Below are 19409 nucleotides of genomic sequence, written 5' to 3' on the forward strand. Positions count from 1 at the left end.
CTCCTGCATGGGGGGCATGCACTGCTCTGAGGCGGGCTTTCTCCTTGTCTGATGTTGCGGTGCTGAGCATGGCATCAGCTGTTTTTTATAAATATAACCGAAAACTCACACCCCAGAAGTGACTCGAACCCATCTGCCAGGAGCACTATGCAACTGGTGTACGGGACACCTTAACCACTCGACCATCACGACCGGACAAAAGATGATGGTAGCCGAGGCTATTTCCCCATCATCCCGCCGGCACTCTGATGGTAATCTTGGGCATAGTATTTTATCAAATCACCTCATTCTTTGGGGCACACGTGAGAAACACAAATACGAACAAGCCTGAATGGTCCCCAGGCATATATGCAACTGAAAACTCACACCCCAGAAGTGACTCGAACCCATACTGCCAGGAGCACTATGCAAATGGTGTACAGGATACCTTAACCACTCGACCATCACGAGTGGACAAAAAATAATTCTGATGCTCTTATTGGTCGCCCGGATGGTATCACAGTGAACCCCTGGAAGAATGGCAAGCAGTTGGTATAGGACTATAGATGCGTATCAACCCTGGCTAACACCTACATTAACCTCAGTGTTGCACAACCAGGTGGCGCTGCCGCTCACAGGGAATCAGCCAAATCCCGTAAGTACAGAGAACTGGATCACCTCTACAATTTTGTCCCCATTGCTTCTGAGACACTCGGCGCCTGGGGTAAGAGTGCCACCAGTTTTTTTTAAGGAACTGGGTTCTAGACTCATTGAAACAACAAAAGACCCTAGAGCTGCCAACTTCCTCAGTGTGGCGATACACAGGAGAAATGCACACTGCATTCGGGGTTCCTGCCCCACCATCTGGAGGAGCTCGACAACTTGTGATAATTATATATATATATATATATATATATATATATATATATATATATATATATATATATATATATATATATATATATATATATACATATATATATATATATATATATATATTTAACTTGTTATTACTACACACACCCCCAGAGGGTATAGACTCGTTCCTCTCAATGTTTGCTGATTATTCAAAAATTATGAGGAGGATTAAGACCGAGGAAGATAGGAAGATACTCCAAGATGACCTAGACGAACTGGAGGAATGGTCCAACAAATGGATAATAGAGTTTAACTCGAGTAAATGTAAGGCAATGAAACTAGGCGAAGGGAACAGGAGGCCGGACACAGGATTCCGAATGAGAGATGAAGTCCTTCTCGAAACGGACAGAGAGAGAGATCTAGGAGTTGATATCACACCAAACCTGTCACCTAAAGCTCACGTTGAAAGATTATCATCAGCGGCGTATGCAAGGCTGGCTATTATCAGAACTGCCTTTAGAAACTTGTGTAAGGAATCATTCAGAACCTTGTACACCACATATGTAAGACCAATCCTGGAGTATGCGGCCCCAGCATGGAGCCCGTACCTTGTCAAGCACAAGACGAAGCTCAAAAAAGTTTAGAGGTATGCCAGTTCAGAGGCTAGTCCCAGAACCAAGAGGCATGAGTTACGAGGAAGGGCTGCGTGAATTGCACGTCACGTCGCTGGAAGACAGAATAGTTCGGGGAGACATGATAACTATATACAAAATTCTCGGATGGTACTCGAACAAGGGGACACAGGTGGAAACTGAGTACCCAAATGAGCCACAGAGATATTAGAATGAAATTATCAGTATCAGAGTAGTTAGTAAATGGAATGCATTAGGCAGTGATGTGGTGGAGGCTGACTCCATGTACAGTTTCAAGTGTAGATATGATAGAGCCCAGTAGGCTCAGGAATCTGTACACCAGATGATTGACAGTTGAGAGGCGGGACCAAAGAGCCAGAGCTCAACCCCCGCAAGCACAACTAGTTGAGTACACACACACGTTTACACTGTAGCTGTCAGACTCATTGTTACACTGCTATAACAACCCAATTTGTAGTGTGTTCAGTCTGTGAGTGGCTGTCACATTCGGTCACGCTGTTACACTGTCACTCTCACAGTGTTCATGAGAAGGCAGCGTGGCGCCTCACTGAGGGAGAGGCGTCAAGGTAGACACACTGGCGGGTGAGAGAAGGCAGCGTGACGCCTCACTGAGGGAGAGGCGTCAAGGTAGACACACTGGCGGGTGAGAGAAGGCAGCGTGACACCTCACTGAGGGAGAGGCGTCAAGGTAGACACACTGGCGGGTGAGAGAAGGCAGCGTGACACCTCACTGAGGGAGAGGCGTCAAGGTAGACACACTGGCGGGTGAGAGAAGGCAGCGTGACACCTCACTGAGGGAGAGGCGTCAAGGTAGACACACTGGCGGGTGAGAGAAGGCGAGGCTGCCGTCCGCAGGGTGGTGGTCGAGGCAGGCCTGGGTGGCAGGCGTGTGACAGGGCCGCCAGGCGCCAGCGGCTGGTCGTGCCGGGACGCGCCAGTGCTGGGCGTGACGCAGGTTCTCGGGCCCCGTCTGGTCCCTGACGGCGGCGCCAGGGTTGGCCATGACGCTCACCCGCCGCCCGCCATACTCCACCCAGGTCGTCACGTTCCTGTAGCCTGCCGGCAGGCTGTGGCCCGTCAGGGGCGACCTGCACACCATGTCCACGAAGAAGGTGGCGCACTGGAGCACCAGCTGCCGTCTGGCGCTCGACAGCCTCACGTGACAACCGGTTTTCCTGCCCTTCAGGTAGCCATTGAGGGACTCCCAGGTCCGCCGGTCCTTGCAGTCGTAGTAAATGTCCTGGTCAAAGTCCCAGGGCAGGAAGGCGGCCAGCTTGACGGCGCCCAGGAGCGAGCCGTGGTGGAGCTCGTAGGCCAGGCCGTGCTGGCCCGCGAAGGTGTCCAGCACGGTGATGCCGGCCATGATGGCCTCCCGGCAGCACGGCGCCACCAGGTACGACGCGATCTTCTTCCGGAGATCAGAGCAGCTGATGGCCACCTCCCTGCAGGTGAAGCTGTACTGCTCGCCGTCGTGGGCCTGGATGGTCTGGAGCGACCACTGTCTGGCGTACGCTTGCCAATCAGAAGCGTCCATCGTAGCCTCCTCCTGCAGGAAGAACATGACGTCAGGGCAGGCTAGCGTGAGGTAGCCCGCCTGCGTCACTCTGGTGTGCCAGTCACGGTAGAGTGCGGGGCCACTCAGAGCGTGACTGAAGGGCACGCGGTGCACGAGGCCCACGCTGGCCAGGACTGGCCCTAACACGTCATCACAGTACATACACTCCTGACCTGAGTGTTGGTAGCCACTCAGGAAGGTGGCGTGATAGTTGGTGAGTGACCGCTGGAGGCAGCCGTGGCGCCACTGGCCGCGGTGGTCACGGTGGCTGCCGCCGGCCACGCCCTGGCCGCCCAGACGGTCCAGCACCCGCACCAGGCGCCCCAGGGCCGAGTGCTGCCACGAGAAGTCTCCCAGACCCTCGCCCAGGAACACATACGGCGTCGTCACTCTACTGACGGCGTCGTCCAGCGCCCTCCCGTCGCTGACGGCGGCGTCCTGTCTCACCACCACAACGGCTCTGTCCGTGACGGGAGACGGATCACCGTCTGAGAGAATGAGAACGATGGTAAGGTTGTAGTGGGAGTTGAGGGCACGCACCACCCGTGACACCCTAGAGGGCTGCCATCCCCTCGCTGCCACCACCACACTCAGCACCTGCCTCAGCGGGGGCGCTCCTGTGCACTTCTCCACCACGAATTTGGTGCCGTTGTGGTGCTCCGGACAGACGAGAGTGGCAGGACGGAGCGGCTCTCTGTCCAGGCGAGGGTCGAGTGTGGCTGCCACCTTGTGCAGCTCTCTCCTCCACCGCTCTCCAACACCTGCCATGAAAACATCAACATATTTAACACTATCAAGAGGACATTAATACCTGCATCAAGTAAACCACGTGATTTAGTGTACATAATTACCCAGAGACACCCACTGGCAAGAATATTATTCACTAGCTGGGGTGACAATTAGGGCACCATTCCTGCCCTCGGTCCTATCCTAAATCTTAGTCCCCATATTCCTTCCCAGTGCTGTATAGTCGCAATGGTTTAGTGCTTTCACACACAGTCGCCAGCAATGTACACAACGGCCGTGATCACCAGCATTGTAACATGGAAATTACTCTGGCTAACGCCCCGAGACCCCACGGGTACCCCAGTAACATGAAGGGGGTCACACAGAACCGAGGACCCAAGGATTTACTGTAGTGTAAACAGAACTCCTGGAGTACAACGATTTTCCCAGCGGCTCTCCGAACACCGGCCACGACCAACGGATCAAAGAAAGGCCTCTTTCTCGATGGCTTCAGCCGACAGTGTTGTGACACTTCCGGACGCTGTGCAGTATTAGTAAAGGACAGCCACTCCTAGACCAAACTCTCTTCCTATTTCTTCCTGCTCCAATTTTCCGGAAGGATGCTGTATACTCAGCCTGTCCTCCTAAGGTGCCCCAACGTCAACAAACTGTCGTACTAAAGTGCCCTTATCCTAATCTGCCAGAGGACCCAAAACAGAAATCGGGACAGTTCGTCACTTTCACCAGCCGCTTCCATTTTCTAGTACGACAATTTTTCGCCTTAGGTAGAGTATACTTCAAAATGCTACGTGCTATTAGGAGTACGGGTTGACTGGCCAATTATTTATTAATTCGTATTTCTAATTAAGGCAACCTGTCACATATGACGGGTGTATGTGACAGGGAGATTGCTATTGCCAGCAGTGAGGGCTTCAATCTTGCAAGACGGCAACATTATAATTATTAACGTTGATCACATGCAAGCTACGTACACAATATCTGGGCAGTATACAAATATAACCTGTACACGAGAGGCGTTATAGGGAGTTATGGTGGTGGTGTTTAAGGGTTTAGGAAGAGTACCTGGATGTGAGGCCCGCAGGTCCCTCTGCAGCTTGGTGAGTGAGGCGGCCAGGCGCCGTCGCATCTCTGGGGATAAACACGGCTCCTTCGTGGACCTCGACCCCACCTCTGTAACACACGAGTGATGGAAGCTGTATAAGGCATCTCTCTCTCTCTCTCTCTCTCTCTCTCTCTCTCTCTCTCTCTGTCTCTGTCTCTGTCTCTGTCTCTGTCTCTGTCTCTGTCTCTCTCTCTCTCTCTCTCTCTCTCTCTCTCTCTCTCTCTCTCTCTCTCTCTGTCTCTCTCTCTCTCTCCCTCTCCCTCTCTCTCTCTCTCTCTCTCTCTCTCTCTCTCTCTCTCTCTCTCTGTCTCTGTCTCTGTCTCTCTCTCTCTCTCTCTCTCTCTCTCTCTCTCTCTCTCTCTCTCTCTCTCTCTCTCCCTCTCTCCCTCTCTCTCTCTCTCTCTCTCTCTCTCTCTCTCTCTCTCTCTCTCTCTCTCTCTCTCTCTCTCTCTCTCTCTCTCTCACTCTCACTCTCTGTCTCTCTCTCTCTCTCTCTCTCTCTCTCTCTCTCTCTCTCTCTCTCTCTCTCTCTGTCTCTGTCTCTGTCTCTGTCTCTGTCTCTCTCTCTCTCTCTCTCTCTCTCTCTCTCTCTCTCTCTCTCTCTCTCTCTCTCTCTGTCTCTCTCTCTCTCTCTCTCTCTCTCTCTCTCTCTCTCTCTCTCTCTCTCTCTCTCTCTCTCTCTCTCTCTCTCTCTCTGTCTCTCTGTCTCTCTCTCTCTCTCTCTCTCTCTCTCTCTCTCTCTCTCTCTCTCTCTCTCTCTCTCTCTCTCTCTCTCTCTCTTCTCCTAACACAGGGAGAAGGGTAGTGTGGTGGTGGTGTGTGAGCACACTACACCCTTGAAGAAGGATGCAGCCGTCGACACATACGTACGTTTGATGCGGGTGTCAGTGATGTAGTTGGTTGTTGTGGTCAGCGTCCAGAGTGTGGTGAGGAGCGCCGCCCCCACCACCGACCACACCACCACCACTCTCCGCCCTGAAACACAACACACTCACAGTAAGTGGTAAGTGTGTACAACAACACACTCACAGTAAGTGTGTACAACAACACATTCATAGTAAGTGTGTACAACATCACACACACTCACAGTAAGTGTGTACAACATCACACACACTCACAGTAAGTGTGTACAACATCACACACACTCACAGTAAGTGTGTACAACAACACACTCACAGTAAGTGTGTACAACAACACACTCACAGTAAGTGTGTACAACAACACACTCACAGTAAGTGTGTACAACAACACACTCACAGTAAGTGTGTACAACAACACACTCACAGTAAGTGTATACAACACACAATAAACAACATATTTGTGTTTCCGAGGGTTGAGCTCTGGCTCTTTGGTCCCGCCTCTCAACTGTCAATCAACTGGTGTACAGATTCCTGAGCCTATTGGGCTCTATCATATCTACACTTGAAACTGTGTATGGAGTCAGCCTCCACCACATCACTGCTTAATGCATTCCATTTGTCAACCACTCTGACACTAAAAAAGTTCTTTCTAATATCTCTGTGGCTCATTTGGGCACTCAGTTTCCACCTGTGTCCCCTAGTGCGTGTGCCCCTTGTGTTAAATAGCCTGTCTTTATCAACCCTGTCGATTCCCTTGAGAATCTTGAATGTGGTGATCATGTCCCCCCCTAACTCTTCTGTCTTCCAACGAAGTTATGTTTAATTCCCGTAGTCTCTCCTCCTAGCTCATACCTCTCAGCTCGGGTACTAGTCTGGTGGCAAACCTTTGAACCTTTTCCAGTTTAGTCTTATGCTTGACTAGATATGGACTCCATGCTGGAGCCGCATACTCCAGGATTGGTCTGACATATGTGGTATATAATGTTCTGAAAGATTCCTTACACAAGTTTCTAAAGGCCGTTCTTATGTTAGCCAACCTGGCATATGCTGCTGATGTTATCCTCTTGATATGAGCTTCAGGGGACAGGTTTGGCGTGATATCAACCCCCAGGTCTTTCTCTCTCTCTGACTCCTGAAGTAATTCATCTCCCAGATGATACCTTGTATCTGGTCTCCTGCTCCCTACCCCTATCTTCATTACATTACATTTGCTTGGGTTAAACTCTAACAGCCATTTGTTCAACCATTCCTGCAGCTTGTCCAGGTCTTCTTGAAGCCTCAAGCTGTCCTTCTCTGTCTTAATCCTTCTCATAATTTTGGCGTCGTCAGCAAACATTGAGAGGAATGAGTCTATACCCTCTGGGAGATCATTTACGTATATCAGAAACAGGATAGGTCCAAGTACAGAGCCCTGTGGGACTCCACTGGTGACTTCACGCCAGTCTGAGGTCTCACCCCTCACTGTAACTCTCTGCTTCCTATTGCTTAGGTACTCCCCTTATCCACTGGAGCGCCCTACCAGTTACTCCTGCCTGTTTCTCCAGCTTATGCATCAACCTTTTATGGGGTACTGTGTCAAAGGCTTTCCGACAGTTCAAAAAAATGCAGTCCGCCCAGCCTTCTCTTTCTTGCTTAATCTTTGTCACCTGATCGTAGAATTCTATCAAGCCTGTAAGACAAGATTTACCCTCCCTGAACCCATGTTGATGGGTTGTCACGAAGTCTCTTCTCTCCAGATGTGTTACTAGGTTTTTTCTCACAATCTTCTCACACACACACACACAATGTGTGTGTGTGTGTGTGTACAAACACTGTGACAATGTCAGACCACGAAAGAAGGATTGAGACAGGAAATTCCTTAAGTACTTTCGTATACATCCTCAGAAGGATCCTTCTGAAGATGTATTATTAAATAGGAAAGAACTTAAAAGTCAGACGACTTCCCAATACATTTGGACAGTTTGTGGCCGAGTGGCTATATGTTGTTGTTTTAGATTTAGCAACGTGGAACAAAAAGTTCCAAGTAGCACGGGCTATGGCGAGCCCGTAGTGGACTTACCTGGCACCGGAGCGGGGCTGTACGTGAGTGACTATAGTACTGGACATGTCAAAGGGGCCTGAAGACCCTGACTGACCGGGTTCGAATCCTTCATGGGGTCATTCGTATTATGATGCATGTTGGCTTGGGAAACATTCATTGATTAATTTGCGCTTTTCACAAAAGCTGCAAAAATTGTTTTCTTATGCAATCGTGCGCATCGACCTTAAACAATTTTTTCATAAACACTTACACTGAAGACACTTAAGGTTGCACTTATCTCTCACACACTACCATAAACTTGCACATTCAAATTCCTGTCTCAACCTTACTCTTATTGCACAAATGCCCAATCTTTCACACACTTTCTCAAGCACAAGGTCACTTCTATACAATTCATACACTATCAAACACAAACTTGCTCAATTCTCAGTATCTTACACAGATCACAAACACAATCTTGCACACAGTTTAAAAAGCAGTCATTTCTAGTCAACTGTTACGACCCTGGGTTCCTCAGTGGAAACCAGAGGTCAAAATTGAGCTAAATAAACTACCTTATAGTATTGGGGACGCATGGCGAGCTGCATTTGTCGTATCTTCCCTGCCAGACGTAAGACGATTCTTGTTTCTCACAGAGCATGTAAAGACTGAGCTGGGGGTTGATTATTAAATAATAAAATAGGCACCAACTATGTTTACTAATACTTTCTAATCATTTGTAAAGTAAACCTGAGTAAACTTGGGATAGGAATGCTGTACGATTAGTTGAGTAGTCTGCTGGCAGCGAGTGAACTGAGGGAGGAGAGTGGAGATGATCTCTCTTCTCTGACTGGCGTTCGTGGGAGTCAAGACCTTGCTGAGCTGCTCTGCACTCCTCTACCTTTCCTCTTACTTATTTCCCTTACCTTAAGTTCCTGTACCATTAAGTTAAGTCCTGTGTTTTTTAAGTGTGCCTACTCTGGGTTTGTAAGATGGGTGGAGACCTTGGGGTAGTATTTGTTAGTGTTTTGGGTACCCATTAGTGTTGTGTTAGGGTACCACGTGGGCTCAATACCCCCTAAGCTGCCCAAGCTTCAAGTGCTTCACTAGTAGTACTTTACCCTAGCTTGTTCTCAGTGTAAACCTTGTATCCTGCTTATGTGGATCAAGGCTTTTAACGTAAGATAGTGTGGTAAAGTAATTCTTATTATTGTTATTGGTGTGAATGTATATGGGGGGGTTGTTAAGGGGTTAATAAATAAGTTAAGTTAGTAAAGGAGTATCCATTCTTCCTGTGTAGGAGATCTATGATCAACCTCTAGACTGACATTATCTTGTAGCCAATTAATATTCACTGTGGATATTCCACTTGGGGGCCGGGCCTTTTAGATCTCCCATATTTGATAACTCTTAATGCTAACTACTGCCCCTACATCCATTTATACTAGATCCCCCATAGTACAGACTCCCATATTTAACATCAACTCACACACACTCTCTCTTAAACAGGACCTAACACAAACTTGCACAATTATCAATGTCTTACACAAAGCACGTAACACACAGATATCACAATAGCGTATGCATCAAATGACCGGCTCTGTGGATTTGTTCACTAACACTTATACGAATTCACTCTTCTTTCATCCCAACTTATCCATCCCCCTAACCTATCTTAGTTTTCCTTCGTAATTCACAGTCATCTATCCTCTGTGTATCCTCTCAATAATGACATTCTTTCCCTCACAATTTTCACATCAATACCATTCCTTCCTAAAGGCACTACGGGCTCACCATAGCCCGTGTTACTTGGAACTTTTTGTTCCAGGTAGCGAATCTTTAACAACAACAACATTCCTTCCTACTTATTTTAGGCTTCGTAAATGTATACCTTTCCACTGCGTTTCTCTCAATAACACTACACCGTCTCAGTACACAAAAATTTCCACGCAGCTTTTCTGTGCCATACTCTGTGTGTACTTTGAGAGAGAAATCTATTGTTTCTGTACAAGTTTAATCAGCATGTACTCCAATATTTCTTACCAACACATCCTACCATTTTAGTAATCTTAGTCAAGGAAACGTATATTCTACAGCTCGATCTCTCATCACAAATTTATATTCGGATTCAAAGCTTTCGTAAGATCTCACAATGAACTTTATTCTCGCCTAGACGGAGGTTCTTATTTCCAATTCTTGGTCATGTTATCAACTCTTGTGCGCATGAGCAGTGTTCCAGGCATTCGTGAAATGTTCAATATTTCTCACTTTGAGGTGTTTTGCACTACTCAGTGCCTCCTCCTTCGCTCGATCAGTTCCCATGCACGGGAGACAATTCCCAAGTCTCCATCATCTATCAGTCAGTTATTTACGAGTAAACCTCTATTATCTATCAGTCAGTCGGTTATTTACGAGTAAACCTCTATTATCTATCAGTCAGTCAGTTATTTACGAGTAAGCCTCTATTATCTATCAGTCAGTCAGTTATTTATGATAAAGTCTTACTTCAGGTAACCATCTGTTACGAACCCGGATCCAGCGTCCGCGCCCGGAGCAGTGACGACCGCGCCATCTGTGGGTCAGCTCCCGAAACCCCCTCCAAACGGACGACGACACATGGTGAGGACGACGTGTACTGGCCTCGAGGGCCAGTTTCCAGTCTGGTTCAGCGCTCAACACAGCCGCTGCTGACCTCTGGTGAGGTGGTGCTCAGACACCAGCGCCATCTATGGAGTGGATAGGTGGGCGTTTGTGTCTGAGCCTGTAAGTGAGGTGCCTTAGTGTGTCCCAGTTATTGATGACGTGTCTGCTTACAGAGTCGACCTGGGACTGCTGTGATGGAAGTTGAGTCAGTCTACCCAAGGCAGCCGTCTCCATACCTTGTGCTTTGCTGCAGCAGCTGTGAAGTCGTCCCCCGGAAGAACACTGTGGTGTTACCCTGCCAGTGGAGTGGCAGTAGAAGGATTACCCGGGACCGACTGCTGGAGACGATTATCCACTGGGGTACTGAGGACAGGAGAGTGATTTGTGGTATCACACGAGGCTCCTGTCTAGGGCGTTACCCTTATATCGTTTGTGGAGTGGCCTGACCAGCCTTGCTGATCCGGAACCTGCCAGCAGACCGGCTGGACTTGTGGTTGACGGCCTCCACGGCGGTGCCCCCAGTGGAGCTGTATTTTGGCTGGCCTGTGTCTGGGGTAGACTCAGCTTGATCGAAGGATTCGTCAAGAGACCACGAGGATAAAGAGCACCGAGGACTCAGCACCGAGAGCCTGGATCCAGAGTCTTCAGCAGAAGACCATTGTGTATTTCCCCTGTACAGTGTTAATACCCCTCCCCCAATGCACTTCTTTTATATATATAATTTATTTGGTGATGGTAACAATTATAATCTTAAGTTCTTAACTTTCTTTCCCTTCCCCCTTTACGTTTCTTGCGTCACGGATCACATCCCTTGAAAGCCACTACTGGCTTGGGGCCGGATACAACTTCCTCTAACAACATCAGAGTAGGAACCCCGTTACGTCCCGAGAGGGCCGTAACACCATCTTTATTTCGTATGTTCTCTACCTCAACATAAATTTGACGCAATAATTAATCCCGTTTCCAAAACAATCACAAGTTCTGAGCACAGTTTCGCACATTGATCAGTTCATTCCCCTCTGAATTTACTAATAGAGTTTACTCATAATTACTGCGAGTTTACTAATAGTGGCCAATTCCACAATATTTCATCTCGCCCAGGCGTTAGTATTCCCAATGCTAGGCACCAGTCTCCGTGGTGTAGTGGTAAGACACTCGCCTGGCGTTCCGCGAGCGCTATGTCATGGGTTCGTATCCTGGCCGGGGAGGATTTACTGGGCGCAAATCCTTAACTGTAGCCTCTGTTTAACCCAACAGTAAAATGTGTACTTGGTTGTAACAAGGATTCTTCGCGGCGGGGATCGTATTCCAGGGACCTGCCCGAAATGCTACGCGTACTAGTGGCTCTACAAGAATGTAACAACTCTTGTATATATCTAAAAAAAAAAAAACAATATATATATATTTTCCACAGAAGGAGCTCATATGTCCATCCATACCATCAGTTTCCATCACCTTGTGGCCTCCTCGACCAAAGTAGCCTAATACTTTTTTTTTTTTTTTTTGTATATACCTCATTATTTCACTTACGTTAAAAAAAAAATTCCATTCCTAATCTTCGCTCAAACTAAGGTGGGGGTTCCGCGGCGCTGGCCCTCACAGGATTGGGGGTGCTCCGACGGAACCCCCAAAGTGATAAGCCAAGAATACCAAGAATTGGAATTACCGTATATTCAATCATGCAACTTTCAATTACTAATTAGAGATGTCACTTCACTGTATTTGAATTAATACATTATCATTATAACGGCTATCCATTAATATTATTTCTGTATAATAATTTATGGTTATTCACTAATCATTATTAATCACCATAATTAATTATCCACTTTAATTATCTATTTATTCGTTATAATGAGCTATTATGCTTCTTCATTTAAGGATTATCAATTATTTAATCACTTATTATGATTATTATTATTAATTAATTATTTGTATTTAATAAATAATTAATTATTATTATTATTATAAAAATAAAATAAGTCCCGCCCTCTGTGAGCGTTTTCTTCCAACCGCAGAAAAAACCATTCCATTGGTAACCTTCGCTCAAACTAAGGTTTGACAAGTAGTCGTGTCAGTAACAATGCAGTTTACCTGTTTCCTCGTATTCTCTATATTTTCCTTAATCCATATACTTCAATATTTATGTGCTTGATCGCTCAATTTTTTTCCATATCAACACAGGAACTTTTTTTCAATTCTCGGCACTGGTTGGGCAATGTATATGCTCACAATGTCTCATCATATTTCATCTGGAGCATAAGGACTTGTTATCAGGCAGTGTCACTTCCTTGCAAGTTTTGCATAGATACTAATTTCCATTATCAATCTATATCATCAACGCATCTTTTCCTTTATAAGATTAGCAGCGATGTAGCTGTTATTTACACTATCAAACTGTCTCATCAAAGGATTATTATGGTACATGATTTGTAAGATATCCACCTTGTTCCGCTTTGTCCAGTCAATCTCTGCAAACTAGGTACACTTTGTCTTATCAATCGAGTATATATATCATATGATGAGACCCAACCTGACCTGACCTGACTTCGAGAGACCCTGTCACCCGGGTCCTTGTTTCTAAGATCATTGTCAGTCATATTTTGTGTATTTGAATGAACTGTTTATCAACCCGCATCCTCGAATTTACGATATTTTTTTCACACAGCATTATTTACCTGAATTTACCTGAGCGCCACTAGCACTAGTGGCCTCGACGAGGACAGGCAGCGGCTTGTCAAAGGTCCCCCCATTTGCCCTGATGATATTTTCTAGTTATATTTTTAAACCCAAAAGTGTTTTCGCTTTTCCGGCTTCGGCGGGTAGGCGGTTCCATTGGTTTACAACTATCGATATTATATTTGTTGTCCTCTTGTCCATCCTTTAATACACTTGAGCTTCTGAACAATGCTTACAAAATTATTGATAATTTCATATGATTTACTATAGTTAATAAGATAAAAAAAACACTTTAAATTGGTTGACACTGGTTCGATGTCAAGGGATATTGAGCCCTGTCAGAGGCCCGGCGGGGTGGCCTCCTTGTCATGGCTCACACAAGGTCATGTCACACTTGAGGTCAACCTCAGGCCAACAGGTGAGGTCACTGGACGTCACTTGAGGGCGAGAGAGACTGGCAAGAGTGCCTGGCAAGCTGTCAACACAGACTGGCTCTCACCCTTGGCCGGGACGCTCTCCATGTTGTGGTGTCGGTGCTGGTACTGGCCCGCCCGTCCTCTGCCACCCCGAGCCTGCGCCTGGCCATGTGCACCTGGCCATGCGCTCTGGTGCACATGGCCACACACTGGTGCACATGGTCACACACTGGTGCACATGGTCACACACTGGTGCACATGGCCACACACTGGTGTACATGGTCACACACTGGTGCACATGGCCACACACTGGTGCACATGGTCACACACACACTGGTGCACATGGTCACACACACACTGGTGCACATGGTCACACACACACTGGTGTACATGGTCACACACTGGTGCACATGGCCACACACTGGTGTACATGGTCACACACTGGTGCACATGGCCACACACTGGTGCACATGGTCACACACTGGTGTACATGGTCACACACTGGTGCACATGGCCACACACTGGTGTACATGGTCACACACTGGTGCACATGGCCACACACTGGTGCACATGGTCACACACTGGTGCACATGGTCACACACTGGTGTACATGGTCACACACTGGTGCACATGGTCACACACTGGTGTACATGGTCACACACTGGTGCACATGGCCACACACTGGTGCACATGGTCACACACACACTGGTGCACATGGTCACACACACACTGGTGCACATGGTCACACACACTGGTGCACATGGCCACATTCTGGTGCACATGGTCACACACTGGTGTACATGGTCACACACTGGTGCACATGGTCACACACTGGTGCACATGGTCACACACACTGGTGCACATGGCCACACACTCTGGTGCACATGGTCACACACACTGGTGCACATGGTCACACACACTGGTGCACATGGTCACACACACACTGGTGCACATGGTCACACACACACTGGTGCACATGGTCACACACTGGTGCACATGGCCACACACACACTGGTGCACATGGCCACACACACACTGGTGCACATGGCCACACACACACTGGTGCACATGGTCACACACTGGTGCACATGGCCACACACACACTGGTGCACATGGCCACACACACACTGGTGCACATGGTCACACACTGGTGCACATGGCCACACACTGGTGCACATGGCCACACACACACTGGTGCACATGGTCACACACACTGGTGCACATGGTCATACACACTGGTGCACATGGTCACACACACTGGTGCACATGGTCACACACACTGGTGCACATGATCACACACACTGGTGCACATGGTCACACACACACTGGTGCACATGGTCACACACACACTGGTGAACATGGTCACACACACTGGTGCACATGGTCACACACACACTGGTGCACATGGTCACACACACTGGTGCACATGGCCACACACACACTGGTGCACATGGTCACACACTGGTGCACATGGCCACACACACACTGGTGCACATGGTCACACACACTGGTGCACATGGCCACACACACACTGGTGCACATGGTCACACACACTGGTGCACATGGTCACACACACACTGGTGCACATGGCCACACACACACTGGTGCACATGGTCACACACACACTGGTGCACATGGTCACACACACTGGTGCACATGGTCACACACACTGGTGCACATGGTCACACACACACTGGTGCACATCGTCACACACACTGGTGCACATGGTCACACACACTGGTGCACATGGCCACACACACTGGTGCACATGGCCACACACACTGGTGCACATGGTCACACACACTGGTGCACATGGTCACACACACACTGGTGCACATGGTCACACACACACTGGTGCACATGGTCACACACACACTGGTGCACATGGTCACACACACTGGTGCACATGGCCACACACACACTGGTGCACATGGTCACACACACACTGGTGCACATGGTCACACACACACTGGTGCACATGGTCACTCACACTGGTGCACATGGTCACACACACACTGGTGCACATGGTCACACACACACTGGTGCACATGGCCACACACACACTGGTGCACATGGCCACACACTGGTGCACATGGCCACACACACACTGGTGCACATGGTCACACACACACTGGTGCACATGGTCACACACACACTGGTGCACATGGTCACACACACACTGGTGCACATGGTCACACACACACTGGTGCACATGGTCACACACACTGGTGCACATGGTCACACACAGGTGCACATGGCCACACACACTGGTGCACATGGTCACACACACACTGGTGCACATGGCCACACACACTGGTGCACATGGTCACACACACTGGTGCACATGGCCACACTGGTGCACATGGTCACACACTGGTGCACATGGCCACACGCTCTTGTGCACATGACTACACACTCATTCTCTCTAGTTCACCCCACTCAGTGTGCACCTCATACTCATCCTGTGCACTTTTATTGTGCACCCCATAGTCATCCTGTGCACCAGTGCTCATATGAAGAATGCTAGTTTGTGCACTCAATACTAAAAGCACAGCTTCAAAGATTCACACATAAGTTGCTTTATCTAAACTAAACAGCGGCAAGTTAGTGAACTACAGGCCACAATTACCAATGATAATTGGTATATACGTTTATGTAGTCGTCGTTGGCAGCACTGAGAGTACGGAGTCAGACCAACGTAATAAAACGTCGCATTTTGACGTATACCAGAGTTTACCTGAGAGCCACTGACACTAGTGGCCTCCACGAGGACAGGAAGCCGGCGGCTTCCACTTAGGTATACTTTACAAAAGGCCAAAAATTGTCGTATTAGAAAATGGTAGAGGGGTCGCGAAATTGACAGACTGTCTAGTTTTCTGTTTTGGTTCCTCTGGTAGGTTAGGATAAGGGCACTTTGTTTAATAAATGTAACCAAAGCCGTCAAAGATTGAGGAAAGATGTACACGTTCGTAAGTGCTAGCGTAACTGCTTCGTGAATCTGGCCCCAGATGTGCTGCTTTTGAGCAGTCTGTCCATACTCCTGCGTCACCTTATGAAGAATGCTAATGTGTCCTTTCTGGCACCCGACTGAAAATAATTATAATTTTCTTTAAGGCCTAAGCATGAGACTGCACGAAGAACACACAAATTACTAAAAAAAACAAAAATGGCTGTATTGAAATTTAAAGCAATAACACATTTCTAAGTATGTGCTGTGTCATACAAGTGGATTATAAAAGCAGGAACCAAAGCAATATCAAGCAGGCTTGCAAAGCCTTATAGGAACACAGTCACATATAGCAGTGGATATTATATGTATACACAGGAGACACTAACCAGGATAACATCACACACAGGAGACACTAACCAGGATAACATCACACACAGGAGACACTAACCAGGATAACATCACACACAGGAGACACTAACCAGGATAACATCACACAGGAGACACTAACCAGGATAACATCACACAGGAGACACTAACCAGGATAACATCACACAGGTGACACTAACCAGGATAACATCACACAGGTGACACTAACCAGGATAACATCACACACAGGTGACACTAACCAGGATAACATCACACACAGGAGACACTACCCAGGATAACATCACACACAGGAGACACTAACCAGGATAACATCACACACAGGAGACACTAACCAGGATAACATCACACAGGAGACACTAACCAGGATAACATCACACACAGGAGACACTAACCAGGATAACATCACACAGGAGACACTAACCAGGATAACATCACACATGGAGACACTAACCAGGATAACATCACACACAGGAGACACTAACCAGGATAACATCACACAGGTGACACTACCCAGGATAACATCACACACAGGTGACACTACCCAGGATAACATCACACACAGGTGACACTAACCAGGATAACATCACACACAGGAGACACTAACCAGGATAACATCACACACAGGTGACACTAACCAGGATAACATCACACAGGAGACACTAACCAGGATAACATCACACAGGAGACACTAACCAGGATAACATCACACAGGAGACACTAACCAGGATAACATCACACACAGGTGACACTAACCAGGATAACATCACACACAGGTGACACTAACCAGGATAACATCACACACAGGAGACACTAACCAGGATAACATCACACACAGGAGACACTAACCAGGATAACATCACACAGGACACACTAACCAGGATAACATCACACACTAACCAGGATAACATCACACAGGAGACACTAACCAGGATAACATCACACAAAAGACACTAACCAGGATAACATCACACACAGGAGACATTAACCAGGATAACATCACACACAGGAGACACTAACCAGGATAACATCACACAGGAGACACTAACCAGGATAACATCACACACAGGTGACACTAACCAGGATAACATCACACAGGTGACACTACTCAGGATAACATCACACACAGGTGACACTAACCAGGATAACATCACACAGGATACACTAACCAGGATAACATCACACACAGGTGACACTAACCAGGATAACATCACACAGGAGACACTAACCAGGATAACATCACACACAGGAGACACTAACCAGGATAACATCACACAAAAGACACTAACCAGGATAACATCACACACAGGAGACATTAACCAGGATAACATCACACACAGGAGACACTAACCAGGATAACATCACACAGGAGACTAACCAGGATAACATCACACACAGGAGACATTAACCAGGATAACATCACACACAGGAGACACTAACCAGGATAACATCACACAGGAGACACTAACCAGGATAACATCACACACAGGAGACATTAACCAGGATAACATCACACACAGGACACACTAACCAGGATAACATCACACAGGAGACAATAACCAGGATAACATCACACAGGAGACACTAGCCAGGATAACATCACACAGGAGACACTAACCAGGATAACATCTCTCACACAGGTGATAACATCAAAGGGTTATATTGTGGACAGCTGATGACATCAGGAGAAAAACAGTGGCATCAATTCTGGCAAGTTTATTGAAGGTACAAGAGAAGAGGCCACATATACATGTCAGTGCGGTTGACGTAAGCTGCAGGACGGGGAAATGGAATTAGCAATTTTTACACAGAAAACAGGATGAATTAAAAAATAAAGAATGGAAAACAAAATGAGAAAATCAATTGCTGTACAACATTCACACACGAGACAGATGTTTTTTAATTTCTACGTACCTTCCATCAATTTTGACAAAATTAACACTAAAGGAACATTGTCGTCAAGACTTAGTCGACACATTTGCACATTCATCAAGTTGCAAATAAATGAACTATTCAGTATATAACATTACACAGTATAGGAAACCGGGCTAGTCATGATATTACGGCAAAATTACTCCAAGTGCTCAAACAAAACAAGTATATTCAATTTAGTTAAATATTTAATACTTAAAAGCATTGTTTTATGTTAAATAATTTAAGGTAATTATTACTTGGTAACAAAGCCAGTACAAGAATTTAGTGCTTGCACAGTTTGTATACAAACGTTAATACCAACCCAAAAACAATTCTACAAAATGGGACACTATAATGGGGAATCTTTCACCAGACTAGAAAAAGGGCACAAAGCTAATCACAAAATTAGGATGAGAATGACTAATGAACCTATTGACTGCATGCATGCTATGCCCCATTATTAATACAGAAGAACGTTGCTTCCACTGTACACTGTCACTTATCTACACAAATCACTGATAAAAGTGCGACACATACTAATGAATGATTCCGAGGAATCAAGATATTTTCAACAGCTAGGAATGGATTCTTTAGAATAATCATGTACTTAGACTAGGACTGATGGAATATGGTAAAAAGAAAAAGTGTC

The 19409-nt window shown here is 46.9% G+C and overlaps 1 protein-coding gene across 1 annotated transcript; it reads right to left on the reverse strand.

The window, feature by feature from the left end:
- Positions 1-979: 979 nt before the first annotated feature.
- LOC123753402 (uncharacterized) lies at positions 980-13643 on the reverse strand. The gene is made up of 4 exons (XM_045735432.2): positions 13596-13643; positions 5765-5869; positions 4855-4962; positions 980-3806 (listed from the first exon to the last, which is right to left on the reverse strand). The coding sequence occupies exons 1-4, from the start codon at positions 13615-13617 to the stop codon at positions 2296-2298; spliced, it is 1746 nt and encodes a 581-aa protein (XP_045591388.1). The 5' UTR covers positions 13618-13643; the 3' UTR covers positions 980-2295.
- Between the last annotated feature and the right edge of the window lie 5766 nt (positions 13644-19409).

The sequence above is a fragment of the Procambarus clarkii genome, chromosome 1 (assembly GCF_040958095.1).
Source record: "Procambarus clarkii isolate CNS0578487 chromosome 1, FALCON_Pclarkii_2.0, whole genome shotgun sequence".
Lineage (NCBI taxonomy): Eukaryota > Metazoa > Arthropoda > Malacostraca > Decapoda > Cambaridae > Procambarus > Procambarus clarkii.

Bases quoted from the DNA above. Each gene is read 5' to 3' on its own strand.
- LOC123753402 (XM_045735432.2), bottom strand. From the start codon at position 13,617: ATGGAGAGCGTCCCGGCCAAGG. The intron at 5,870-13,595 runs GTGAGAGCCAGT...GTTGTGTTTCAG, and splicing joins GGAGAGCGTCCCGGCCAAGG to GGCGGAGAGTGGTGGTGGTG. The intron at 3,807-4,854 runs GTACTCTTCCTA...TTTTCATGGCAG, and splicing joins CCTGCGGGCCTCACATCCAG to GTGTTGGAGAGCGGTGGAGG.